Source organism: Oreochromis niloticus, linkage group LG7 (assembly GCF_001858045.2).
Source record: "Oreochromis niloticus isolate F11D_XX linkage group LG7, O_niloticus_UMD_NMBU, whole genome shotgun sequence".
NCBI classification, from domain to species: Eukaryota; Metazoa; Chordata; class Actinopteri; order Cichliformes; family Cichlidae; genus Oreochromis; species Oreochromis niloticus.
Genome location: NC_031972.2, coordinates 52953937 through 52981678, shown reverse-complemented (window position 1 = coordinate 52981678; position 27742 = coordinate 52953937). Strand labels below are relative to the sequence as shown.

General features: G+C 40.7%; 1 protein-coding gene and 1 non-coding gene across 5 annotated transcripts in view; both read right to left on the bottom strand.

Moving 5' to 3' along the window:
- The window catches only part of frmd5a (FERM domain containing 5a), a 66751-nt gene extending 39821 nt beyond the window's left edge, over positions 1 to 26930 (bottom strand). Inside the window, exon 1 of one of the 4 annotated variants that reach the window (XM_025908619.1) lies at positions 26288 to 26930. In XM_025908619.1, coding sequence (XP_025764404.1) covers positions 26288 to 26389 — 102 coding nt within the window. In that variant the 5' untranslated portion in view covers positions 26390 to 26930. The remainder of the gene's footprint in view (positions 1 to 26287) is intronic. The other 3 variants (XM_025908618.1, XM_025908617.1, XM_025908616.1) reach the window with 3 other exon arrangements.
- A 328-nt stretch (positions 26931 to 27258) lies between these two features.
- On the bottom strand, positions 27259 to 27330 carry trnah-gug (transfer RNA histidin (anticodon GUG)). The gene has a single exon. It is a non-coding gene; the product is annotated as a tRNA-His (tRNA).
- Positions 27331 to 27742: the final 412 nt, after the last annotated feature.

Sequence of the window (27742 nt, the reverse complement as noted above, 5' to 3'; positions counted from 1 at the left end):
CTAGTAAACATACAAAACCCAAAAACTGAAGTAAAGCACCATGAGACAAGCAGGTGCTATAATATAAAAAGGATAACATAAAAACATTTTTATGTAAATTATTTTCAAATCATGTAGAGCCATGTCAAAATAGGCACACCCCCTTCAATTCAATTCCATTCCATTCAATTGATGCTTTTCTTTTTTCAGTCTTTCTGTTGTAGATTCGCTCTTGTGCTTGAGTCCAGTTGCCTGACCCAGTTTCAGTCCAATCTTTAGTTGTCAGACAGATGGCCTTCCGTATGACTCTACAACACTTTGGTATGGAGACGACTTCATGGTCGACTCAATGACAGGAAGGTGCCCAGCGGCCATAGATCAATACAAATAATCACCCTTCCACAACTGTGGCCTGACAGTTGGTATGAGCTGTTTGCGCTAATATGCTGTGTTTAGTTTTCGACAACCACGGTGCTGTGCGTTAAGAAAACAAACACCTCAACTTTGGATAGTGTTCCAGAAAATTTGTGGTTTGTTCAGATGCAACTTTGCATCTGCTGCCATTTTCCTTTTAGAGAGAGGAAATTTTCTCCTATCAAACCTAATAAATAAGCCATACTTGTTCAGTCTTTTCCTAATTGTGTTGTCATGAATTTTAAAATTTAACATACTAACCGAGACCTTTAGAGTCTGAGATGTAGTGCTTGGTTCTCTGAGCATTACACAGTCTGACCTTGGGGTGGATTTGCTTGGATTTCCACTCCTGGGAATACTGGCAGCTGTCCGAAATGTTTACTACTTGTGAACAATGTTAATGGAATTGATTAGCAGCGACTTGTTGCTACATACCCTCCTAATTCCTATAGAAAGGGTGTACCTAATTTTTCACACACATATTATGCATTTTGGATTAGATACCTTAAATAAATAATGATACAGTGTTATTGTTGTTCATCTGAGATTTCTTGTTCCCAAGTAAATGGATGTCAAATTCATTTTAAACTGCAGGCGACATACAGCCCACTCTGATCTTATGTGGGCTGGACCAATGAAACGCCCCTTTCTGTCACTGCAGAAATTTAACTACACATTTAATCAAAACAGTATGTCTCACTTTTTCTACACGACAAAGAAGTGCTGCTGTAGTCCAAAATTGATGTCCTCCCCCACATTTTCCAAAGCCATCCAATGGGCCAGATTGCAGTCTTTGCCTGCCCAATTGTGGCCCCTGGGCCTTATGTTATACACCCCTGCATTACAGTATTCATGAGGTATCACTTTCACAAGAATAAAGATTAAGATATACTTTATCACAGCAGCCAAAAACATAAAAAAAACAACATTCCTTTATATTCCTTCCTCAATACAAATAAATTGAATATCATAAAACAAAACAGCTAAAACAGGTACAACAAATAGCACAAAAGGAGTTCAGTAAAATAAAAAATATGATAAGAGGGACAGCCCAAAAATATAATGCCTCCAGCCACAGCTGTTGTTGGCACAGAGACAGCTGTGCTCTACTAACCTCTTAATCTGCTTTTTGTTCAAAAGTATCCTCAACTTAAGCTTCCTCACTTTGTTTACTGCAATAATGCTCATAATTTTACAAAAATAAATGCTGAAACAATACCTTCAGCATGTTGTTGTTGCTCTGAGGAGTGCATATATCTGTAGTAATCACGCTGGCAGAAAAAGCAGACATTCTCAATTCAGCTTCTGTCACCCTCCAAGTGCTGTCATGCTAGTTTGGCTCAGCCCAGTGAGCCTCTAAAGATGCAGCGTGCATACACCAAATGCTTTTTAAGGCGATTTGGAAAACTGAAGCCACAACTTCCAGATACACTGTGCAGCGAACAGCACTGCTGTTTGCACTTAAAAAACTGACCCACGCTGCATTTTTGTGTCGCTTTAACAGAATCATTACTACAGAAAGCAGATTTTTAACAAAATGCTGTTTAAGGGCATTAAATAAGGATTAGTTTTGAGGTTTTTTAGATTTGTGTCACGTTCCTGGGTCTGTTGACCCAGCGTTTTGAGTTTTAGTTTATTTGGATGTTATGTTTAAGTTCTTTAGGGTAGCTAAGTTCATTTGTTTAGTAGATTCCCTTTGTGTTTTCTACCCCTGTATTTAAGTTTCCCTCTCCCTTTATGTGTTTCATGCTGCGTGTTTTATGTTGTCATGTCTGCGTCTCATGTTTCCTGTTTTATTTTGAAGGTCTGTGTCCTATGTCAGTGTAGTCAGCTTTGTTTCCTTTGTCTCGTTATGTCAGACTAGTGTCAGCTGTTTCCCCATGCGTTTCCACTTCCCCTAGTCACCCTTGTGTGTATTTAGTCTGTGTGTTTCTGTTCATTCTTTGTCAGGTTGTCTGTTGTCCTTCGTGCCACATTTCCATGTTCTATGCTCCTGGTTTCAGTTTTGTCCACGTTCCTTGGTGTCTTCGTTTTGGGTCCTTTTCATCAATCCATACAGTCTGCCTCTGTCAGACTGTGACAATTTGTTTTTTAGATCACTGGTCTATGAAACTTTGCATAAGTATTAAGGTATTTTGAAAGCATATACTCTCAGAGAACAGTACATATCTAACACCGATTTATGGAAGGAGAAACATGAAGCACAAACAACTCCTTCACTCTTTTCTGAGCACGAAAATCATTAAACATCAATGAAAAGCTGAATTAATGCATTCTACTGGGTATAATGAGACTCTTCCCCACAGTGGAAAAAATGTGATGTCAGTAAGACCAAAAATAGAGAGACTCTTGTATTCCCCTTTTGTATATCCAACTCCTACTAAGATAGTATGAATAAAACAGCAGAATTCACAGATTGCTGGGGGGGGGGGGGTTGCTGTTTTATTGTCATGCTAACATGTCTCATGAAAAGTTACCTGGCCCAAAGAAATGATAAAAGATAATGTCATGTACAATTTTCAGTCTGAAACATTAATTATTTGCAAATTGACAAGGAGAAAATTTTTCTTATTGATCAATCCATAGGACATACGTTTTACGTTTAAGGCTCGAAACCAATGATATTTAAGCATCATCATAACACTATAACTTTTCCTTTGCCTTGCTAATGAAAATGATATTCTGTCATCATGAACCTGCAAACAAAAAGTTTCCTGGCAGCTTTTTTGTTGTGTTTTTGAGGCTCAAAGCCTTTTTTGTTGTTGCAGGTCAAAGCTTTTTGAAAACCTTGATCGTGACTGAATGAGGTTAGTGGATTGATGCTGCAGGTAGAAAGATGCAGGAGTCTGCTGACTGACACAGTGGAGAGATGACATTAGCCTGGAGGGCTGATTGGAGTGCAGGTGCATGCTGGTCCTGCCTGCCCACTTTGGATCTTGTCAGTTAAACAAAAAAGCACTCTGGCCCTGGAGCATCCTAAACCATTAAAAGGACCGTGGGTTTAAGAGAGTCACTCAAATACTAGTAAAGTTCCTTCAGCTTCTATTCCACTTTCTCACAAAGAGAATCCATATCACCAAAACACTTCAGGATGGAGATGTCAGTATCCACTGCTAGAAAATGATATGCGGCTCAGTAAATTCTATATTTAATGCATTTAAAAACTGTAAAAAGAACTTTTACAAAAAGTACTCAAATTACAACAGCTACACAGTATTTCCTTTCTCCAATTATCCTACTATAGTTTTTGTGATTTATGGTTTTCTTTAAAGGTCAAAAACCATGAGCCTCCACACAGCCACAGACAGTTGAGGTGATGGTTCATCGCTGCTTCAGTGCCCTTTTCAAGACAGACAGGTCCAAGAAGAAAAAATAAATAAATAAATCAAAAAAGCAGAACCGGTCTGGCCGCTTGTGCAAAACAAAGGCTGGGCCACTTCACAGTGAGCAGCGAAGAGGAACAGATTGCTTCTGCTCTGCATGATCACAGTAGGGACCGTCCTGAAAAGGGTCTTTGTTTGCTCCGGGGAAGCTAGAATGGCGCAGCTCATCTGCACAGGATGGCATGTGGTCTGGTGTAACTGGGACCGAGGCGGCATGGGAGGCTGCGCTCTTTGCTGTAGGCTTTCCCCCCTCTGTCTTTCCAGCATCTACTCAGTCATGCAACTCTAGGTGCAATGATGTAATGCTGTAGGCAGCGTGCAGCCTCCCCACTGGGTCTCATAAAGTAAAAGAAAAAAAAAAGTCTGAGATTCAAAAATGCCTTGGAGACAGATGCGTTTCCTACACTTTCCACTTGATAAAAATGCTGCAAACATAATACGAGTTCCCTTCCATGAGTTAAATGAGAGCAATTTGCCTTCTCATCTTCAGTGTGAACCTGCGATGCATTTGTGGTGTTCTTACATGCATAAACATTTCCCTCAAATCCCACAGGAAGACTGTTAGAAAACTAATTAGCAAGTACCATCAACATAAAACTGCAACGTGAGCCAGAGAAGCTAAAAATTCCATCTGTCCACAGAATTACTGGGCAGGAATCTCAGCTATATGTCTTCCAAAAGGCTAAATATGAAGGTATACCACATACTATAACTGGAAAAACCCCTATATGATGTGGTGACAGAGGCGGACAGCAATCATTTCAGAATAAAGCAACAAGAAGCAGGCAGAAAGGGGCACACGCTTTGCCCACTCTGCTGCTGCTACTCTTCTGCTCTAGATGGATGAGCTATTCTAAAATGAAAACCTCATCAACAATAAGATGAAGATCTCCTTAGTCAGCAAAGCAAAACTGCAACTGGAAATGTGCAGGTTGATGTGTCAGCATACCTAAATTTATGACTCTAGCATGATCCAGGCTACATAACAAGCAAATGACAAAGACTAGCAACGGCAGAAAAAGGTTCACTGCATTAAAAAAAAGATGCATAAATGGAAAATAAAGAATATGTACAGGAAAATTAAAAAACTTTGGGCACATTCAATCCTGTGATTTTTTTTAACTGAAGGAATGTAAGACGGAATTTTTAAAAAGGGAATATATCGAAATGATTTTAGTTCAGCTGAAACAACAGAGCCACTAAAGCTGTTTTAATCATACCAAAAAAGGCTCTTGCCTCTTTTTTTTTTAAGGTTTTCCTAATTAATAAATACTTGTAATCCAACTGTAATTCCTTTTCTGGAATAAATGTGGGTGTATGTGATTATTCTTTACCAAGGGTTTTAAATTAAATGTCAAGAAGAAGAGAGAAACGTTGATGTATGGTTCATGAAACACATTTCTGTGCAACAGGAGTCAAAGGAAGAAACAAAACACAAACATGTATGATTACACTGGACTCAGGGAATGCCAGAGGGACACAGGTCATGCACGTGTAGGTTTGGTTCAGTGGGTATTCAGTTAGACGAGCAATCCAAAACATACACGCGCGCGCGCACACACACACACACACACCCAAACATCAGGCAGCCATCATTGTGTAGCTGGTCCAATTATGGTGATAAATGAAGGTAACATTTCATGAGGACAAAATCTGTCCTTCATAAAAAGACATAAGCAGTAGCTATTCCTCAGAGGAAAAAGAAGGTTGCAATTATTTATAAGTCTGCCCCTTTTGATTCTTTGTACCGTCCCTGAACAAGGAACCGAACCCCAACCGATCTCAGGCTGGTAAATGTAACCCAAGCAATAGGTGACTGGTTTATATCCAGTGATGACATGGATTATGTCCTGTGATCGAGGCAATGTCATAACACAGTGCGTGGAGGGTAACAAACTCCCTAAAGAGATCCATAACCTTAAATGAGATTCACTTGAAAAAAGCCTTTTATAACAAAATAGTTCCCTAAACCGTACTTTAGACACCCAGAGAGAACTGGATCTTCTGCAAACCCACCAGCTGTGAGTCCAAAACGCTGATCTCATTACCACCATGTAATCAGCCCTTTTAATGATTCGGGCCCCCTTTCAACCTTCCCTACACATCACGTCATCCATCTGCTCCACTGGGATTCAGTCCTACTCTCCTAGCGCTGAGCCCACTGGAGCATTGGGGCTGGATTAGCAGAATGTGCTAATGCTGCACCCTTCAGGCTCTAATTACTGTACCAGAACAAGCAGATATTCATCTGGCTGATGCATTGTTCCCTTTGACGCCCTGCCAACTGCTGTCACTCTCCAGTTTTTACTGGTATGCTGATTTTGGACATAAAGGAATGAAAGAGCACAGCTAAAATGAAATTTTGGCTCACAAACCGGGTAATGTGGTGGGAAAATAGCAGGGAAAAGCTAGGCCTGTCGTAAGGCGAAGCTCTGTCATGATAAAGAGAGGAGGCGAGTGAGGAAATGCAACAGGAAGTGTGACATATTTGTGTGCAGAGATAGTTTTGGGCAAACACTACACCTGGGAAGCAATGACGAAATGAGCAGTTGCCATGGTGATCAAGTTGCACAGCCTCGAAGAACTCGAAGGACGGGGAAATGTAATTTTTTCCCTTGGCTGCCACTTCAGAAACACCAAAGACGGAAAAAATAATATTAATAATACAGCAATTACAATACAGCACTGCTCAGTTTCAACTGAACTGTCTGTGCAAATACAAAAGATCAAGGAATCAGGTAAAGATATGTTTAAGGACATCGCGAATGAGCCTGAAACATTCAATGGACCACATTTCACACCAGAAGAATTATTATTCACATTCGTCGTGCGACAGAAAGTAGGGCCACATCTTCACAGCTCGGTGGACTGAAATCTAAAAGCAGCATGTTTTTCTATAATCCTCTCAGGCTAGCAGTTACATAAAACATCTTGATTGAGAGAAATAACCCACTACTGGATATGAGAACAGGGTCACAGAGAAATAAACCTGAAGAGTGGGCCGTGATCTAAACATAAGGGACCGTGCGCAGAAGTGCAGATGGAGGCAGAAACAGCTAGAAAACCTGCATTAAAACCTGCACAGCTGCAACTTTAAAGCAGAAATTTACTGAGTGCATGTGAATTAATATTGGATGTGGCCTTATCATCTATCACGTATATGGAAGACAGCCGAATAATAGAAACTAGCTTCTAATATCGCTCACATGTGGTTCTTTGTGTATTGTATTCCTGCTGCCTGGCTGTGACTCTATTCTCTACGAGAAGTGAGACATCCATCTGGCTTTCTTTGGTGATGACATCCTGAAGGATTTCTGACTGTGCTTAAATAATATTATATTGTTGGTATGGTAGTTTGCTGTGCCCCCACTCCCTTTCGCTTACTGCCTCCCCACGGTGACTCATCAGGCCATAACCTTGACAAACGACCTTCAGCGCCCACACTCGGCATAGCAACACTGACAAGATTTACAAAGCACTTTAGCATTGGCCTTCATTTTCCTCCATCTGTCATCTTCCCAATTATGTAGGTCTCCGAGCATTTATATACTAATGATTCACTGGTTGGTGCAATACAGCATATTACTGCCAGATTCAATACAGTATTAGCTGCAAGATCATGGTGTACCGAGCCGGTTAAAGAGCCTGCACAGTCTTCTTGACTGGCTTGTTAACCTTCAACACAGGCCTGTAATAGTTCTTAATAGTCATGTTTAAAATTAAAAAGGATTACCATTGCCCAATCGATACCACTAATATCTGTCACCACAGTGCAATATGCCAACCACTGTCCTGAGAGACAAATGCAATGAGCAGTATGTTTTACTGCCAAGCATCCCTGGGCCAAAGAAAGCCTCGGAGGAAATTATAACCAGAACTGTAGGTAGTAAGGAGTCTTGTAGGGAGTCCTATTTTTGAATAGTAAATGATATGTTGCGAGGTAATTAGCAGGCCAGGTTTTTAGAGAAAAGGAGCAGACTATTTAAAGGTGGGAAAAAAAGTACAGGTGTAAACTGTTGTTGAAACAATAAAGAATTCATAAAGAACTCGTGGCCTAAGAAGAAGCAGTGCTTCTGTTTAAATGTGTGAGCACGTCACTGCAAATCACTGAAATCACTGAATCAGTCTGTTTGACTCAGTATTCTCAATAGTAAGACTAATTATTACATTTTCCCATCACCAAGTGAACTGATTCTCTCACACAGGTCTCTATATGTCAGTGTAAAGTCCAGAAAGCTTTATCCACCTTTATTTATTATAAAGATACTTATTATAAAGACTTCTTGCTGATCACATTAAAAATGTAATGTTATTCTTCTATGTGAGTCATGTGGCCCAGCAGGCAACTGAGCCAAGCTGGAGAAGGATATCTAATGCAAATGCATTAAAGAAACTGAAGACACCCTTTCAGCAATGATTTTGCGGTTGCTAAACAGTTTTAACCAGAATGGATAGACTACCAAGTTTCCATCTAATGTTTTTATACACCCGTGGTGTAAATATAATGATTAAAGTGTAACACTTTGAGTCACAACGCGAGAGAATTAACAAAGAGACTCAATTTCTTATCCCGGCGAGGCAGAGCCTGCATCTATCAGAGATGTCCTTCCCACAGTCATCAAGCTTGCTCAGAGGCAAACTCAAGTTTATCTGTACAATAATGTAATTACCCTGATATGACATTAGTGAAGTTGTGATTTTGTGCCACCTGCATAGAATTGAAGTCGTGCACGGTATTAACACAAACTGAGAAATTGGGAATTTGATTTGCTTAGCAACACATGCACCAGTAAACAGAGATTCTAATATATATCCAAAGATCACCTGGTTGTATTTCGCCTATTTTCTTTTTATGATACCCTTGATAATGATCCTATAGCATTAGCATTATTAGCATAGCAATTTTGTTTGTGAAAAATTGTACATGCTTGGCATGCTGGATGATTCAAAAGATTAGAAAAACAACAAATGGGCTTTGGCTACCACTGCCACAGAAAAGGCCCTGCTCAGCCTTTATGAAAATATATTCAATCATGCAGCTTTCTTAACAGCATGATCTTCATATTGGCTTGGCTATTACAGGGCAGAGGAGCACTGTAGTTACAGTCAGTCAGAGCTGAAGAGCGTGTGCACTTGGTCTCATTAGAAGATCCTGCCAGCAACAGCCAGAGGAAAATCAGCTGGATGCTACAGGGTAACTCCACTGAGTGGCATAACAGCCAATAAAAAGCCTGCTTCTAGTTTCTAAAATGCATGGAAACAATAGACAAATCCTGAGGTTAAAACTGACCCTGAAGTCCACAAAAACTTAAAAAAAGAAAAGAAAGAAGCAAGCGGCACAAAGAAGTGATGGATCACAATATGAGCAAGCAATACTTATTTGTGTAGATAGTGAGCACTTTCCATGACAATGAAAACACTTGCATTAAACCAAGGTGATGTTTGCACTGAATGAAATGGGCAGTGAAATATTGACTGCAGAGTCTGGCCAACATTCACAGAGTCAACAGGGCCTGACAGCTGGGTGGTAATTACTGCACCATTCACAGAAGGACAACGTCTTGGCAAAGACTCAAACACTACCACTGAGTTCACACCGCACTAAAAGGTTACAAGTCAGTTCAATGTTACAGATAGGCAATATGCTGATTTCTGCTCAATTAGCAGTAATCAGCCTTGGTCATGGCAAAGTGACACTAATTTAGTTTCATTAATGCAGCCAGCACTGTTTCCTACTAAAATGCAGTGATATCTTAATAAGCAACATCCTCAGTATTCAGTGCCCAATACATAATTCATATCCTTCATCTATTATTCAGCCACTCGCAACTTTAAGGCACAGTCTAGCTGAGGCAATTACGTAATTAATGCAAACTAACAGGAAAGAAACCACATCATCTATTACATGCAGTCCCTGGTGGCTGAAATGGTAACTTTTAAACACATTCTACTGTTTTTTTAATAATAAAATCTCAAAAAGAGCAAGGGCAGAAACTTTTTATAAAGTGTCACCGATAATACAGATTAGTGATTGAGGGATGGAAACTGTATCATGGAATAAATATCAATAATCAGTATATTAATGAAAGTAAATGTACTTGGAGCATAATCAAAGCTTCATGTACAGCCGTCTTTCCTACAGGCTACCTCACTCCTTAGCCTTAATTGTGACTACACAACAACATTACCAAGCCAGAAACAACAGGAAAGGGCTAGTAATAGGATGTCCTGAAGGAGACTTCTACCTAGGGGCTTTCTATAAAGCACTCCTACCACAGTTAGTTACCCTCATTAATTATAGAGGCCAGTTAAAGCCTAGCATAGTATAGAGAAGCCTTTCAGGAAAGCCCAAAGGAGGTGGCAGTCAGAGCAGTGGTCATTGAGCCAGCTAAACTCAGTAATTCATTCAGGAGGGAAATCTGACTCCCTCCTGTTCAAGAAGAGAAAGAGAGAAGGTGCAAGCAATGAAATAAATAAACCTCGGTACTACTAGTCAGGTCTAGGGGTGGTGCCACAATGCCTGTAAAACAGCTGTGCGATGATAATAAAACAAGATGCATCAGAAGCAGTCTTCTTTACAGAAATATCACTTCATCGCAGTATTACAAAAGATCTAACTACTGAGTGTGTGTACAACAATCAACTTAACTCTGGTGTCCAAAAGCTCTAACACACACAAGGGCTTTGACTCCTGTTTTCGGCGGCTCTTCGTCTGTTTACAGTACCTACGGAAAAGCGTTAGCTTTGCCAGTTTAAAATAGCTTGTATCTATTCTTGTAAATGTCTGAACGACCAAACTCCACTGTAATTCAAGTAAAGTAAACATAAAAGCGCAGCAATTAAACTAAGCAACAAAAGACTTGCGATTAGCAGCAGGTTGAGTGTAGTAAATATTTTCAGCTCGTTTCCAACGCCGCCTGAACATTTTCCATTTTGCTGGACTTGTAACTCCACTTGGCGTTTCTTATTTGCAGCTTGTTTCTTTAGATCACAATCGTGCTGTTCATATTATGTCACAATCATCCCTGCAGCATGTGCACCCGCTTTGTGTCATTCATCAGAGAAGGAGGCCATAGGCTACGTGTTATATAACCTGGTAAAAATTTTCTTGGATACCTTTATCTTGAAAGAGAATCAAACACCAGCATAGTATGAACAATTCAATCAATCCAAGATATATGAGTGAATTTTCCCAGAGCGCTTGTGCTCAGGGCACCGACAGGTTGGATATTGATAGTTGCAGATGTTTTTCATGATTCATGGCCTTTGTGCTTGAGGCACCATGTGGGCTGGGGGGTGCCAAGGCCATCTCTTCTGTTGAGTTTACTCTTCAAACCTGCACAGGAATGACTGTGGCTAAAAATAGCTAAGCTCACCACAAACCAGACTGTAGCATCATCAGTCCACAGGATATCTATTGATCACCAAATTGATTAAAAAGATTCACCCCTAATTGCTTTCCAATGGACTGTTATTATGAGAAATGGGCAAGAGGGAAGCCTGTGGAATAGGAAAAACCATTAAAGACCCTTTAAAGACAAACAAAGCTGCATATTTATGCAAAGTATTGCAACATGTAAGGTTTTTTTAGCTGGTAGTATCGGAAGCACTACAAATGTTTTCTCTCCTCATAATACTGTAGCACTTTCTCATCCCTTTATAGGAGGGGAGATGCACAGTCTGTGTAGCTGTGCAAACTGTTCTTTATTTCCCTCAATGGCACCTGTCTCCCACCCTTGGGGTAGTGGGGGATTTCTGCAAACCCCACATATTGAGAGGATAGCACCACTGTTTAAATAGTGCCCTCCAGACTGCTATTCTGCTACCATATGGCACACCTCTGTCTGTCTTCTAAGTCGGAACAAAGAGAGAGCTGCCACTAAAAGCTAAAGCCATTTCCTCATTTTTTGTGCACAAACTCTTGAAGAGGCAATGTACCCCCCCAAAAATGCATATTCTTTGTATATTCAGACTGCTTTGAGCCTGTAGGAGGGCAACAGCAACTTAAATAATCAGTAAGTAAAACCAAAGTATGCAGAAGAGCATGTCTGATGGAACAGGATGAGGAACCTTAAAGCAGATAGGATATAGTAGTAGAAAACCACACTGGGTGACAGCCAAAAACAGGAAACCTGAGCTTGGTCTGATGAGCCTCAATTTCTGCTGCGAAATTTGGATGGTAGGATCAGAATTTTGATAAAGCAACATGAAAGGATGGATCCATCCTGCTTTGTAGCAGCAGTTCAGTGTGGTGATGGTGGCATAAATCTGTAGGAATATATTCTTGGCACACTTTGGGCCCCGTAGTACCAACTGAACATTGTTAAAACACCACAGCCTGCCTGTGTTTCCAGAACCTTGTCAAATCTGTGTCATAAAGAATAAAGGCAACTTGGTACTATTAAGGTGCACCTAATGAAGTGGCCATGTGTATACAGAGTCTATGTTTCATACCAGTATTAATATTTAACAACTTCTGTAAGTAATTTTATTCAGTGATTGTAGCTTTTTCACGATTGTGCACATTATTCTATATTATGACGCATGTGTCTTTTTCCATTTGTTTCATCTAGCCTTTCTTTATTTTTTAATTCACATTTATTATTATTTCATTGTCCTCAGTTTTATTTGATGTACTCGTATTCTGGCCCATTACAAATTCAAAGTTACTTCTTTGATGTTTTTTCATTAATTCATCTTAAAATGTTTATTATTGCAGGTTATTTATTTTCTTTTATTACTTCTTAGGCTTTATTATCAGACTGATTCATTAACAGAGTGAGGCACGTAAGAGTTCATAGCTGGTCTAGACTGAACACATGAACAGCTTCAGTACTGTTTATGTCTCACATTTTTCTCTGTAAGAACTCCAGATATCAGGTACAATTATTTCATACCCACTCCTCCAGTGACACATGTGATAGCTTGTATACAGTCAGTTTAGAGTTCTCAAGATTTTTTTTAGAAAGCAAAGAAATAACAACAACAATAATAAAACAAGGCCCATATCTAGTTTTACCAGGAAATCGCAGAAAACATCAGTTCAGTCAGTAATAATGGAACAAACATCCCCAGAGAAACGCACACACTGAAGATCATATGCACAAGAGCTAAACATGAAACCCTTATCACTAGGAGCCTACTACTTGTCCTGAAAACCCATTTTCCTCAGGACGGCAGTGCAAGCGTTTAGCACTAACATGTTTCTAATGTGACAGCTCTGAGGATGGTTTCTCGTTACATACTTACATACATTACAGGGCACACCATGACATTTTCTGAACCTAACAAAACGGTGCTTTTAACTGACTCTACCATAGTGAGCGACAGACAAAGACAGACAAATGGCATATACTGATCCTGGCTTGTTGTCTATTATAGCAAGACACACAACTAATGAACCGGAAATAATGAGAACGTCTTTTTCCTTAACTGATTTCTACCAGCTGTTTGCAGAGGGAAAAAGAAAACAGGCAAATTCACTGTGACAGGCAGCAGTTGTTGCTGCAGTCTCAGAGCTCGTTCCAGCTTTGTCAGCTAATCAAACTCAATATATGACTCGGAAATGCACTGCACTGGAGTAATGTAGAGACATAATGGGACAAAGTTGATGTCACGTATTTTTCTTTGTGATGCTCTCTGTGATAGAAAATCGATTACCAAGTAATACCAAGTAGTTCCTGACAGACACAGGATTTTTAAGACCGATACCAATATTTGGTGATTCAGAAATCAGACAATATCAACGCTGTAAAACATGAAAGCAGTTCAGGGGGCAAAATAGGATCAAACCCATTGCTTATGCTTTTTGTTCCTGATAAGTGTCTCTGCCTGCTCCCTGTATTTTTTGTCCCACCTGTTACTTTTTGGTTTAACCTTTTGCTTGTTTTTATTATTTTGCTAATTACTTTTTAAATAAACCATCACTTATTTTTAATAAAATGCCACAAATTTGTGAAACATGCCCATGAATATTAATTTAAAAATAATGACAATCTAAGGAGTGATGAATATAATCGGTAGCAAAAATGCACATTAACAGGGACTGGGTGACATCAGGGCATGTAGTACTGTTAGAAAGCTAACAGAAAACAAACTAAGCAGTGTAATGGGAGGAGGTTTAATCTCAGTTATAACGATTAGGAAATAAATATTCTTACAACTAGACAGAGCAGCCTTTTAATGGCAAACACTGCAGTACTGTTGCTGCTTTTAATGAAAACACATTTGCTGAATTGAACCAGAACCTGCACTGGACAGCTGTCTTTGTGTGTTGGGGTTGTTGTGTATTTTCATTGGCCAGCCTCTTTGTCCTCCTGTGTGTGTTCATCTATCTCCTCTCCAGAGACGCTCATCTTTTCTGACTGCTGCGCTGACACACACACAAAGGAAAAAAGAGACTGATTGCATGCATGAATAGCTGTCCGTGTAATCTGCAGTCCCTGACACATGTGGAACAACAGGAGCCACCCAGGCCTTTATTTGATCCTAAGATGGACTAAAATATTGACAGATCAGTGATGTGTCGTGTAAATATGATGTGTAAATATGATGTACAAATGCTAACCCAAACAATGCAAACACAATCCAGAAAAATAATGACGCTCATAAAGCAACTCTGTCATCGAACTACCCACTGGAAAAGAAAATTCTTTCTCTCGAGGAAAATTATCCAGAGTGGGTGGAAAATTAGACAAGGACGAATTAAACACTGAAAGTGTAAATTTTCAACTCTAAACGCCAAAAACAACCCTCATCTCAGCGTCTTCCTGCACCGCTGGACACAGCTGGCTCAAAGCTCTCCTACTCTATCTTTGTTATTTTCATCAACTGTATGTCATCGCACATCTGACAGAAAGCGTATATTGTCACTCGCAGACAGATAAAAGACACTAAGGGAGAGGATATCAGAATAAACAGACCCTGCACTCCCTAAGTGCAGCTCAAGTAGCCCTCATTACAGGCACCCAGCCACGTCTGCAGGATGATGACAGGATCGTGTATTTCTCTGAGAGCTACACACTGTTTGGCGGGAGTGCAGATGGTTTTTCCCTTAATGACCACTTTCATTATGACGCACAAGATCAGCCGCCTTCTTCCTGGTAAACGAAACAAAACTGTAAAACACACTCTGCCGACCACTGCTGCTGTGACTAGGGACAAAGTGCTGCAATTCATTCACCATTTCATATAATAAATTAATGTCAATAGTATCGTTTTGTTCATTCAGACTGAGGGCAGCATGTTGGCAATTTATCTGCAGATGAATTACATTAGAAAGCAATTATTTGCAAACATTGGCTGTGTCACAAGCAAAGACTGCTTCTGATTCTGTTGGATTAAGAAATGAATTTTACTCTGTTTCACTTTTGGTCCCCGTCACACAGGCCTACAGACTGGTTGGCGATTCCCAGGCAAGCGCAAGTTGAGAGGGAAAAATGTGTATTTGCCAACCAGTCAGCAAGTGGTTGCTGGAGGTTGCTGGCTGCTGCTAGGTGATACGCAATTGCTTTGGTCAATAGCAGATTGCCTCAGTCATCCATAGTTCAATGAGAGAATTGACACCCAGAAACAGTCATCAAGATATGTTGATTTTAGTATAGTAAGGCTTTTTTTCCCCTTTCTTTCAGTGAGAGCGCTCTCTGTTTTTAGTTTGCATCACGCTTTTTCAGGTTTTATTACCACTCAGAAAGTATCTGGCATGTGTTTGCAGACAAGTCGGCGTGATCCATGCTAACTATACTCAGCCGCAGCAATCTGCTGGCCACCAAAGCAATAACAAGGATGTTTTTGGTGCAGAACCATTTTTGCAACCCCTCTCCATAACAATAAGTAACAATGAGCAACCACTCACCAAACCAGATAAATACAAATTTGTCCCTAATGACCCATTTCTACATCTGTGTGACTGGTGTGATGAGGCCTTACTTAAGATGTAAAACTAACAATTAATAAGAAGAACCGCTTGGGAAAATGTGTCCTGATGTTATAAATCAAGTGAGAAGTATTTCTTAAATAGACTTCAACACTTCAGTGTTTTGCAGCCAGAGCAGTCACCCTCTGCTTCCATTAGACAGAATACACATGTGAGGCATTCCACATTTGCTTCACTTGTAGGCCTATCCATATTTTTTTTTCTTTCTTTTTTTTTCCTTTCTTTTTTTTTTTAAACAATCTCTGGTACGGACAGATAAATACTTAGATCATGAATCCCAGGTTACCCATTCACAGTTATTCCAGTCTGGCAATAGTTACTCTGCGGAATCGGAAAAATGTTTAATCTTTTCCAGCTGCAGTGGGTAGTAGCTGGGTTGTGCATTCAGAGGCACCTGACACAGTATGCTCCTTGTTAATCACACAGACTCTTGGCAAATGCTGTGCATCGAATCTCAGGATGCCAGTAATGTCTCAGATTTCAGAAACTCTCACAAAATATTGCTTGAAACATTCGTACTCATGATTTCTTTATACAAAACTCAATATCTGAAAAACTGCGTGAACAGAACCATTTACAAAATGCGCACTGATGCCACACATTTGCAGTGTATGAATACTGTCTGAAAATGCATTACGAGACGGTAAGATAAACATTCCAGCTCTTGAATACATTATATGTGACAAAGCAAAGTCATCCCTCCTCTCAAATTAGTACGTGTTAAGTAATACTTCAGTTTTCTGGAGCTATATTCCAGGGGCCAGGATCCTTGAAATGAGCTTTCTGAATTACAAAAAATTTACATTAACTTGGAAAAACAGGAAGTCATCCTTGGCCCTTGTACTGAAAACACAAAACCAGTAAACTGCATTACAGTGCTGTGCAGTAGTCTTGACCCACTCTTTGCTTCATTACATTTCGCTTCCAAGGAGCCAGACTTTCTTGTAATTTTTATAGTGGCCTTGAGCAATGCTTCTCCAGGCTTTCTGATGGTTTTTCATAGTTTTTCTTTGGACAGCAGCAAAGAACCAATTTTAAATTGTTTCTGTAGGCACTTTGTTAGCAGCAGCCTGCTGTAAGAAAACAAACTATTTGTTCCTGTTTCTTTAGCAGAATATATGAAAAATGTCAAAGATAACACAGTTTGACAGGCATAAAACAATTTTTGCACAGAAAAGGTGATTCCCAAAAAGCTTTTAGCTGAAAACTTGACATATATCTGTCCTAAAAGGTTAATGTGAGCAAGTGACAGGCCTTAAAGAACTACAGCAAATGAACTGAAATGAAAAGTCATGTCATTAAGAAATAGGACAAAAATTAAGCAAAGGTCTGACACAGGACCTGAGAGATGTACCTGGCCCTTCAACTGAGTCATCTACTGTTCACTAAAGTTTAGAAATCGTCGAACAATATCAAGAAGTGAGTGGTGGCCCAAGATTTTTCCCCAGTACTGTAAATGATACCATTTCTAGTCAGATAATCAAATCGTGTTTTTTTGTTGATGTTTTCTTGTTTACTTGAATGACAGCATTTTAGGCACACATGCAATCACACAGCTGGACAAAAAAATAAACTAGTCCTTGCTATGCCCCTCAGAACAACGACAGCAAATCAACACATTACAGAGACGAGACCTCACAGAGCACAGCAAGTACGTAAATCTGCTGAGGAGACAAATAAGACAACTAAGACACAATGATGGAGGCAAGGTGAGATGAAGAACGGAGGGAAGGAACGGCAATCATTAGCTCATAAAAATCCTGCAGTGAGACGGTGTGAAGCTGAACCACAAGCCCGATGACATAGAGAGAAAGAGGTGACCTGTGGAGCAGATGAGGTCAGGATGAAAAAAAAGAGACACAGAGGGTCATGGGGAGAAATGTGGAAGATGAGAAAAATGACAAACATGCTCCTTTGTAACACATCAATCTTGAGTACGATGAATACTGAACTAAGAGCTGAAGAGTAAACTAATCACTACCATATTGTCCATGTTCTGCTCTGGCTGTATTTTTACTGTTTTGTTGGCTGGTCGGCCAACAGAAAACTGTCACGGCTGTCAGATCACATCTGATTTAAGCTCAGCACCTGACCTATATGCTGATGACACCCACTCTGGTATAAATCTCCATCACAAAGCAACTTTTGTACTGGAGAGGAGATCACTCACAAGTAGAATAACGGTTGTCCTGACAAAGACCGACTATATTATGTTCTGTTAAAATGTGCAGACAATATATATATTTAAATGCAAAGAATTTACTGCAGAATACTAAACATTTTTACTTGTGGTTGTGCAACCCAAGTCAAAAAGCAACAGTGTGCTAATTTTACTTGCATTGTAGTAGTCTGAGTCCTGTCCCTGCACTTCCTCATTAGTCTGCAGAGGCACAGGGCCTTGAAGTACAGAGTGAGACAAAGGCTGATTCTCTCATACAGCAGAGAGCCCTGAGGCCCAAAGACAAACAGGAGCAGGGCAATGAAGAGAAAGCATGAAGCAAGCATGGCAGAGAGGACAACAAATAAAGCCTGAGTATGGGAAGCAGCATTCTGCAACGTGCTTAACTGAACTTTCAGAAGTAATCCAAGACAGCTCCAGTTCCAATTATAGAGAGATTCTGAATTTCAATTAAAAATTTTCAAACCTGTTCTGTCCTAAGTGAAATCCCTGCAAAATTAATAAAATCTCATTTTGTATACCCTTTGCAGCTATTTGCAAAGTTGTGGTTGCGCATGTAGTGGCCCCAGAACAAAAACAAGAGGGCAGTTACACAACACAACTCTCACCCCCCCAAAAAATCCCTCTCATTACAAAAGATAACCCAATATCCAAATATTAAGGTTGCTGTCCTCCTCCAGTAAATCCCAAGCCTGCCTGCTACAACATTGCAATTAAAATTCAGTTTGATTATATATTGCACTTGCACATTTTTTTAAGGTCACTGCTTGAAGTGACTGCTTATCTGATTAGTTCCAAGGCTTGTGGTGGTGGTGGTGCATCATTCCTGTTCAGTCATGACTGCAGGTTACAAACATCCTTCCCTATCTGTAATTGATCAAAGCTTTGTTTCCCCCCTTGTAAATATTCCAAGGCTCTCGAATTCACAGTCTCTACCAAGAGTTTCTTGCACCAAACTATTTCATTAATGAGGCCAGTGAAGTATGTAAATCAAAGTAACAAGCTGTGCAATCTGTTTGCATTAATATAGCTGTAGGCCATCTCCCTTTAAAGTGAACCTAATCCTGAGAGGGGAATGGGATCATTAGCTGCTCCGCTCTCGTCCACTTCTCTCATTAGCAGACCAGTCACCACGAGGATATATTGCTGTGGTAGTGTGTTTTAATATTCATGCTTTCAGGTGGAGCACAACCTCGAGCCCCCTCTCTGTTTCTCTTTGTCACACAATGCATCCCAGACAACACAAAGGCAGCAGACTGCTCCTGACACACTGACAGACTGCCTCCCTGCTCTCCATTCAGACCCCCACCCCACACACACACACACACACAAAGAGACACTGGGGAATATAAGAAAGCCATTTGGTTAGACCGACCCAAACAGGCTTTACACCCACATTTAGCGGCCTGTTGACAATTATAAGAAAGCATAAACTGCTCATGTGTGTGAGCTCATGTTTCAATGAGTGTGTAGCAAAAGAAGCTTCTGGCATCTTGTCTTCTGCTACGCTCTTTCATGTATCCCAGCAAGCCAATGCAGGTCAGGCTAAGTTTAATATCCATGTACTGTAACACTCTGCTGGGGCACCTGAGCCGTGTGTGAAACAGCAATGAAAGACAAAGACCTCATCCAGAGGGTACCAACGGAGCAATGGTCCTTTGCAGTCTTTACACAACGCACCAGCTCTTTCATTATCAGCAAAAACTCACTCATAAAGTGTGACTGAAAAGAAGCTGCTTCCACGTATCATATCCTCAGCAAGCAGACTGTAGACTGCCCTGCTTTGCTTGGAAGACAGACACTATAGCGAGGTAATCTGTTCAGCCAATCATGACACTGGCGTGCACCGATGGTGGTAAACACAAATGACAGATTACATCTCATGAAACACTTAGATCTAGCAGAGATTTTAATGATTTATATGACGTATTGCAACAGTGTCAGCCTCTATGAGATCTGAGCACGCAGACATATGCACTCTTTCAACTCTGGCATTTAATACACAGGTTCTGTGTGTATTTAAGCCTGGGCTGGACACTTCTGAGGGTCCTCACAATGTAAAGTCAGTCAAGAGACAGAACCGCAGCCATCACAGATCACTGAGTTTTCACACCATCCATCCATTTATTTCTGCTTATCCAGCTCAGGGTCGCTCTGGGGCTGGAGTCCATCCCAGCTGTCACAGGGCGAGAAGCGGGGTACACACTGAAAAGGTCGCCAGTCTGTCAAAGGGCAAGCACACAGAAACAAATAACCATTCAGACTCACATTCACACCCAAGGCCAGTTTGGAATCACTAGTTAACCTAAAAAGCAGGTTTTTGGGCTGTGAGAAGAAGCCTTAGTACTCGGAGGGAACCGAGGCACAGGCACAGGAAGAACACAAAAGCTCCACACGGTGTTTTCGTGCTGGATAACTTAAACCATATTACCTGTGAATAGTTTTATGCCATATTGTATAATATGTGATCCATTTTTGCATGATATAAAAATATCATATTGTGATGTCATTGCAATAGCAATGCCATGAATCTATGTTCTGTGCAACAGGACAAGCCCAGGCATGTCTGAGAGCAAGAGCAACATCTCATCTCCCGGCTACAATTTAGGAGGTTTGGTATTTCAACAACTTCCAACAAAGCACAAAAAATATGCAAGAAACATTTTACAGCTGAAGGTGAAATAGAGTAAAACCAGGCTACAAACAGGGAGATGCTAGCAGCAGGTGAGGTGAAACCCGAATCTAAAGAGCAACCAAATGTTGCTGGAGAACTAGTTGGACTTGTTACTCGTATTCCATAGAACAGCAAGTGCAAACAGTGGATGCACATTACCGATGTGTTTCCATGGTGGAAAAGCAGGGCCATAAGCAGCTGGTTAAAAAGCTTGGCCTAATCAGAATCAGTTACAAAGTTTAGTTACTTTAGTTACTTTAGTTATTGTTAAGTGCATGAAGTGCTAACCAGTTATTTTACACTTTTACTTGAAATACCCAGAGAGAACACTCCCTAGACACTCCCTTGTGCTTCTACCTTATACATGCTGGGTCACTGCATATAAAGCTGTGGCACTATTATTGCATAGTGCTGCTGGCACTGTTTCAGTAGACTCACACTTCAAATTAGGAAGTGTGTCATTAGTGACAACCGCTCATTGGAAAAGGAGGATGGAATATTCTCTCTATTTACTTACACTTGTAAATGAAGCTGGATGGAAGCATTAATAATCCACTGTTTAGTATCTTTTTCTATCAGAAAGCTATATTGTCCACCCCTTGCTGCAAATAAACATTTGTTTTCGAGCTAGCCGCATTCCCCAGTGAAGATTTTGACTTGAGATTAACTTATCCTGACTATTTGTTTTTTTTATCTGAAACATTTTTAAATTAATATAACAAACCACAAGCTATTGGGCATTCGTTTATGCACAGCTCTCTTTACATCCCACCATTTCACAAGAATATATCCATTAAACATATGGTAACAAATGCCTGTTCAAACCAGTATAAACAATAAGTCAGTATGTTTATTTACATTCTATAACTCTGTTCATTATTAGTAAATTAAAAGTTGGATTTTATTGTTCTAATTCAGACTTTTTTCCCGCAGCAGAATTATTGACTTGTCCCACTAAAACACAACAGTGACCAATTCATCAATTAATTTTATTACTGACAAACATGTTTAAACAAAAACAGGTGCATAAAATCAGCTACTGCATTTGAACACGTGCCAAAGATATTAACAATATGGAGATCAATAAAACCATTTTATTCCTTTTAGACTTCATAAAATATCTAAACAAGAGTAAATGTGCATCAGTGGAGCAGTCCCATGATAGTCCTGTTGTAGACAAACATGACAACAGTCAAATCACCACTAGGGTCCTCTGGGAGCACTCAGGGAATAAATTACCTTCCTGTAAGTGCTAACGGCTACATCTTTGTCTGTGGCCTTTTGGAAGAGGAATCCTGACCACTGAGTGATCTCACATTTTGTTAGAGTAACTGTGGAGTCCCCGTAGCAACAGCTGAGCTGCTGGCACTGTGTTTCAAAGTGAAGCACCCTCAATAAGGCTACCATCCCCCCTGCAGCCTCCTCAGCAAGATGTCAGCAAATCTCAGGAAAACTTCCAGAGGATTGATTGTATTCACTTTGTATTCGTTTTGGTTAAAGAATATAAAACTTCAGCAAACTCTTTATTTTCTTAGCATATTTTTTTCTCGTAAGTGATAGAATTGAGACTGGCCTGTGAGTGACTGGCTGTGGTTTCAAATAACAAAACAGCTGTTAGAAAAACAAGGGTAAGCATAGGTTTCTAAGAAGATAAGCTATAATTTACTTTATCAGTGGAGGAGTTGTGGAGTTGCTCCACTGTGCCAAAAAAGCAATCACATTTTTCTGCACTCCTTGAACTTTAATAGAATTCAACTATAAAGATGGTGGGGTTGTTCAGGGGACCTAGCCCACAGTGTGCATCTGACTGTCAACCCACAGCCTCCACCACAGATAGATCTGCAGATCCAGAAGTGGCCTACAAGACAGCAAGGAGAGAATGTAAACAATGGACTTCTGCAAAACTGTAACTACAAACAAAATTGAATTCATAGCCACGCTGGTAGCACAGTGGTTAGCACTGTGCACTTACAGCATGGAGGACCTGAGTTTGAATGTACTGGATGGCTACGGCACCCTAAGGTACTTTGACTTCCTCTGACTGTCCAAAATCAGTCATGTTTCAATATTCTAAATTGGTCCAAGTGATTGTACATGGCTATTTGTCTCTTTCCTGTCTGTAGACAGGACAGCAGTCCCGACCTTTCATACTATAACAACTTAATGGATATATGCTTGTGTTTTTTGTTCTTTAACAGCCAAGATAAACGAGATAGCCCCCGTGACACTAAACTAAAGATGGATCGATTCAGTCTCCCGGATTGTAGTGAAGTAATACTGGCCCACTATTTTTTACAACATTGCTTCAGTTCATTGAGGTTTGTGGGTATTTCTTTATGCACAACTCTCTTAACGTCCCACCATTTCAGGAAATTTCAATGGTGTTTTGAGATGGACTGTCACTGAGCTGTAGATTTAGAGCTTGAGATCACTGTCATGACAAAATTATGGCCAAGCTTTGGCTTTTGGACAGATTACCTCACGCTCTAGAATACTTGGTATACTGATGAGTTCATTGTTGACTCAATGACTGCAAGGTGCCCAGGTCCTGTGGCTGCAAAACAAGTCCAAATCATCACCCCTCCACCACCGTGCTTGTCAGTTGACATGCTGTGTTTGGTTTTTGCCAAACATGGTGCTATGTATTTTGGCCAAATATGTCCACTTTGCTCTTGTCTGCCCAAAGGACATTGTTCCAGAGGTCTTGTGGTTCTTTTAGATGCAAACCTAATCTGTGCTTTCATGTTGTAGAGAGAAGAGCCATCTTTTTTCAGTCGTTTTCTAATTCTTCTGTCATTAACTTTAAGATTTAACATGCTAACTCAGCCCTGTCAAGTCTGAGATGTAGCCTTTTTGTAGTTTCTCTGACTTTTAGGGGAATTTCCCAGGACATCCAGAGAGGATAGCCAACTGTCTTGTCTTGAATGTATACCACTTGTGAATAATCTTTCTCAATGTAGAATAATGGGCGTCAAACATGTGTAGAAATGCTCTTACCAGTAATACCCTTCCAAACCTGATGGTGAGCAACAATGGCTTCTCTAAGCTCATCGCTGATGTCTTTCCTTTTTGGTATAATGTTAGCACACACCTGAACGCCTCAGACCAGCAAACTGACAAAACTTCTGCTTTTAAAAAGGTGGTCATTCTTGCTGATGATCAGTTAATCAAGTGCATTTGATTAGCAACACCTGGCTGCTACTTACTGCCTAAATTCTTATGGAAAACAGTAAGGATGTACTTAACTTTTCACATTCTGCTTCTGCATTTTGGATTAGATTTGTTAAATATATAATGACACAGTTTAATATTCCTTGTGGGGTTGTTCATTGGAGGTAGGTTTTACCCACTTCTCAAACTGTTAGGACCAGATGATTTTTTTTTTAATCATGTCCTCATCATAAAACCATAGAACTGAAAGAGGGTGTAAGTTCCTTTTCACATGGTGTATTTTACAGTGATGTCCTTTAAAGGTGACATAATATTGCTGGGACCTAAATCTGTTTTCTCAGTGACAAGTGTTATTTCCTCACACACACACACACACACACACACACACACACAGGTTCATGGTGTGAAAGCAATATCAGCTACACGACTGTAAGCTGATAATAATGCTTGAGTTTTGCTTCAGTAGAAGGTAAAAAAAATGACATTATATTCTCTTTTTACAGTGGGCGCACCCACTGTCCTTGAAAAATAATACAACATTTTTTTTATGTGATTCATCTTTTATTCTCAGGAAATGACAAAAATGTGAGTCGCAGCTAATTCTCAGGCTGACTCTGTGTGGCAACATTGCATGGCAACATTAAAATCACAGAGCAGAAAAAGCCTGAGGGCAAAGAGGATTTCAGGCACTTCCATCAACCTGCATGGAGACAAGAACTCGTCTTACAGGGCGGTCTAATAAGATGTGCTCACTTTCCCTTCCCCAAACATAGTGGAAAGATCCATAATTCATTAAAGCAAAACTTATGTTCGTGCATTACAGCTGCCACCTCTTTAAAAAGACGGACACATTTCCTGCCCTTCTTCTGAAAGCCCTTGGTGCCCTGCTTTGTGCTTCTAATTTCTGCTGAAGGTGGTTTTATTATGCAGACACCATGGGGGTGGTTACACTCCACTGAATTAATGTCACCTGATTGGATGCCAGAGAATGGAAGAAGGGTAAAAATATAAATATGGAACCTTTGAAAAGTTTGAAAGTGCATTGGAAACAAATCAGGTAAAAGAGAGGGTCAGCGAGTATATGGCCTGAGCTAGTTTGCATACCCTGTTTTTGTTTTCCTGGCGGGTTATGAAACTGATGTGGCTAGTCAGGTGGATTTTACTCGTCCCTCCCCGGGCCAGGTTAGGCAGAAAGATAACCAGGATGCCAGACAATCACAGCAGAGCTACAGCATTCTCCTCTTGCACTCCACTCTTCTCTTTTCCACCCTGGTGACGTCAGCCCCCTAGACCACACGACTCTGCTGCAAACAGCACACCTGCTGGCTTCACAGTCCATCTGGCCCCGCTCCATGTCTTGCTCAGCTCTCCAAGCAGAAATGCAGATCTGTTTACAACCTGGGCACACAGTCACGATCCTATAGTAGCTGCAGTTTGCATTTCACGCTTGCTCGCTGGGGGAAAGAGGAGTGGTGGCTCTGTAGCCTGCTGGTGACAGCAGACCCCAAAGTGACAACAATCACGCGTGTCTTATTAGTGTTTCGTTGTTCACATTACAGGTTAAACAATGAGGGTTTTGCTGTGTGTGTGTCTACATGTTGCTGACTAATCAGGAGAATTCTCCCAGGGTTTCCTTACATCACTTCACCACAACTCCACAGAATCCACAAACAGAGCAGTTGCTGTCTTGTAATTGAAGTGACAGGCCCTCTCACCTACTACTAAAATCAGCATGAACATAAAACTGCACCATCATCAAAGCAATGCTGGGAGTAGAGAGAGACCAAAGGGAGGGAAAGACACTTATTATGATCAGGGCCTGGGCTTGTTTTAAGTTTTTAAAGAAATATGCCTGCGCTGACAATATCAATCGTTTGTTTTGGGCTCTGGAAAATCCCTCTTAAAAGAGGACATGTGCCGTTCGTGCACACTGGGAAGCTGCAGACATTTAATCATCACATTCAACCCTGCATCAACAACGCATGGCACATCTTTGGTTTTATCAGTGTAGTGGCACATTGTGCAACTGAGTGAGCATGTTTCATGGGATACAGTATGTGCATTTCTGGAAACTGCATGGACAGCGTTACCAACAGCCTCCCTTCTCAAGCTTGGAGAGGATATAATAATAATAATAATAATAATAATAATAATAATACAGAGGGAGGGGAACTGCTTTCATTCATTACTTTAAGAGGATGGTGAGCTTCTGGCAACCACTCAACCCGAGCTTGAGTTATGTCTGTACTACAAGGCTCCCTGACGTCTCTAATCCCACGACCGAATTCTCTGATGGTTGAGGTAATAGTAGGTCATGAAAGGGGGAGAAAAAAGGTTTGCACAAGCCTATTCGGGATGGCGAAAATAAATAACTACACGTTTCTATTTTAGGTCTAATTTATCTTGCTTGACACCAGCAGCAGCAGGAGCAGGAGCAGCAGCGGGGCATTCAGGCACTTGCTGCCACCCCCCCTAATAAAACACTTGCTTTTCTGTCTGCCAGGTCAGACACAATCGCAGCGCGCTGCGGAGTGAATAAACAGGTGACTAACCTGAATGGTGCACGTATATTCCGTGTCGTCCAGCAGCCTGACCGTGCAGTTGTATTCCCGCTCAAGATTCCTGACGCTGCCACTCATAAATCGGCTCAACATCTTTCTCTCCCAGGTTTCGCCGCTCTGCGTCTACAGGACCAGAACAATAAACTCGAACACCAGCGTGCAAGTGAATGTCACATTGACCGCATTTCCCGGTCCCCTGAACGACCAGCAGCCACGGATTCAGGCGCCGAGGCGAGCACCATTGTTGTCCCGTTAAGTTTTCCGTGCTGTGGGCCCGTGCTGAGAGCGAAATCCAAGGATGCCCGCATCCAGATCCAGAGGCTGCTCAGCCCTGCTGCTGCTGTGTGTGTCTGTGTGTGTGTGTCTGTGTGGAGCTGAGGATTATCTCTCACCATTCACCGCTGCCACTTGAGCAAGCGGGCGGGTCCAAATGAAAACTGACGTCAAAGAGAGCCAACGGGAGTGTGAAGTTTCAATATATACTGATTTTCTTTTCTTACGCCTAATTTTCCCATGACCAGCAATTATCCATTAGGAAACTTTAAAAGGTTAGCTTCTTTTTATGACTCACTCAGTATGAAGTTAAAATTATTCACCCAAATCATGCTGTGCGAGGAGCAGTGTCATAACGTAAATCATTTAATGTGTCTTTCGAGGTGGATTTCAGGTTCACGATGAAACGTCGGAGAGAAATCAAGCTACGCCTGCCTGGCTGACCTAAAACCAGCGGCATCGGGTGTCACACAACTTCCCAGGTGGTGGATATTAAATGTATTGGGCTGCCACCTGCAGGCCATTCGTTGTCATTGCGGCAAGCAAATCGAGTGAAAATGTTTCGTGAGCCTTAAACGGAAATGCAAATCTTGTATTACAGGAAAAAAAAATCACGTTAAAGTGGCGTAAGAGTATATTAACAATTTGAATCTATAAAAATTTAGCGTCCCGAGGATGGCATACATCTCTGCCGTGACCCGGATTCGAACCGGGGTTGCTGCGGCCACAACGCAGAGTACTAACCACTATACGATCACGGCGAGCTAACGGGGACTGAGTGCACCCCGCTTATTTTTGTCCTTAAGTAGAGTACGTCATCACGATGCTTCGAGGTTGAAAGTTGATTTATTTTAACCGTCGCCTACCAAACCTGATTATTACACGTACTAATACACATTTATGTCCCAGAGTTTTTTCTAATAAAATACTTGAAGCTAATTGTACTTAGATCATAAATCTATTTGTATTGTATGGTGAAAGTGCCTTGCTCAGAGGTTAGAGGAGAACTTCGAGACTATTTTGAGCTGCAATTGTAATATTTTTTTTACATTTTCTTTCATAACTAACAGGCTACTTGAAATGTAAAAGTCATGTATCAATAAGCAAACACACATATATACACTAATTAATAGTGCAGTTGATATTTTTACTAGCAAGGTCAAGACTACAATA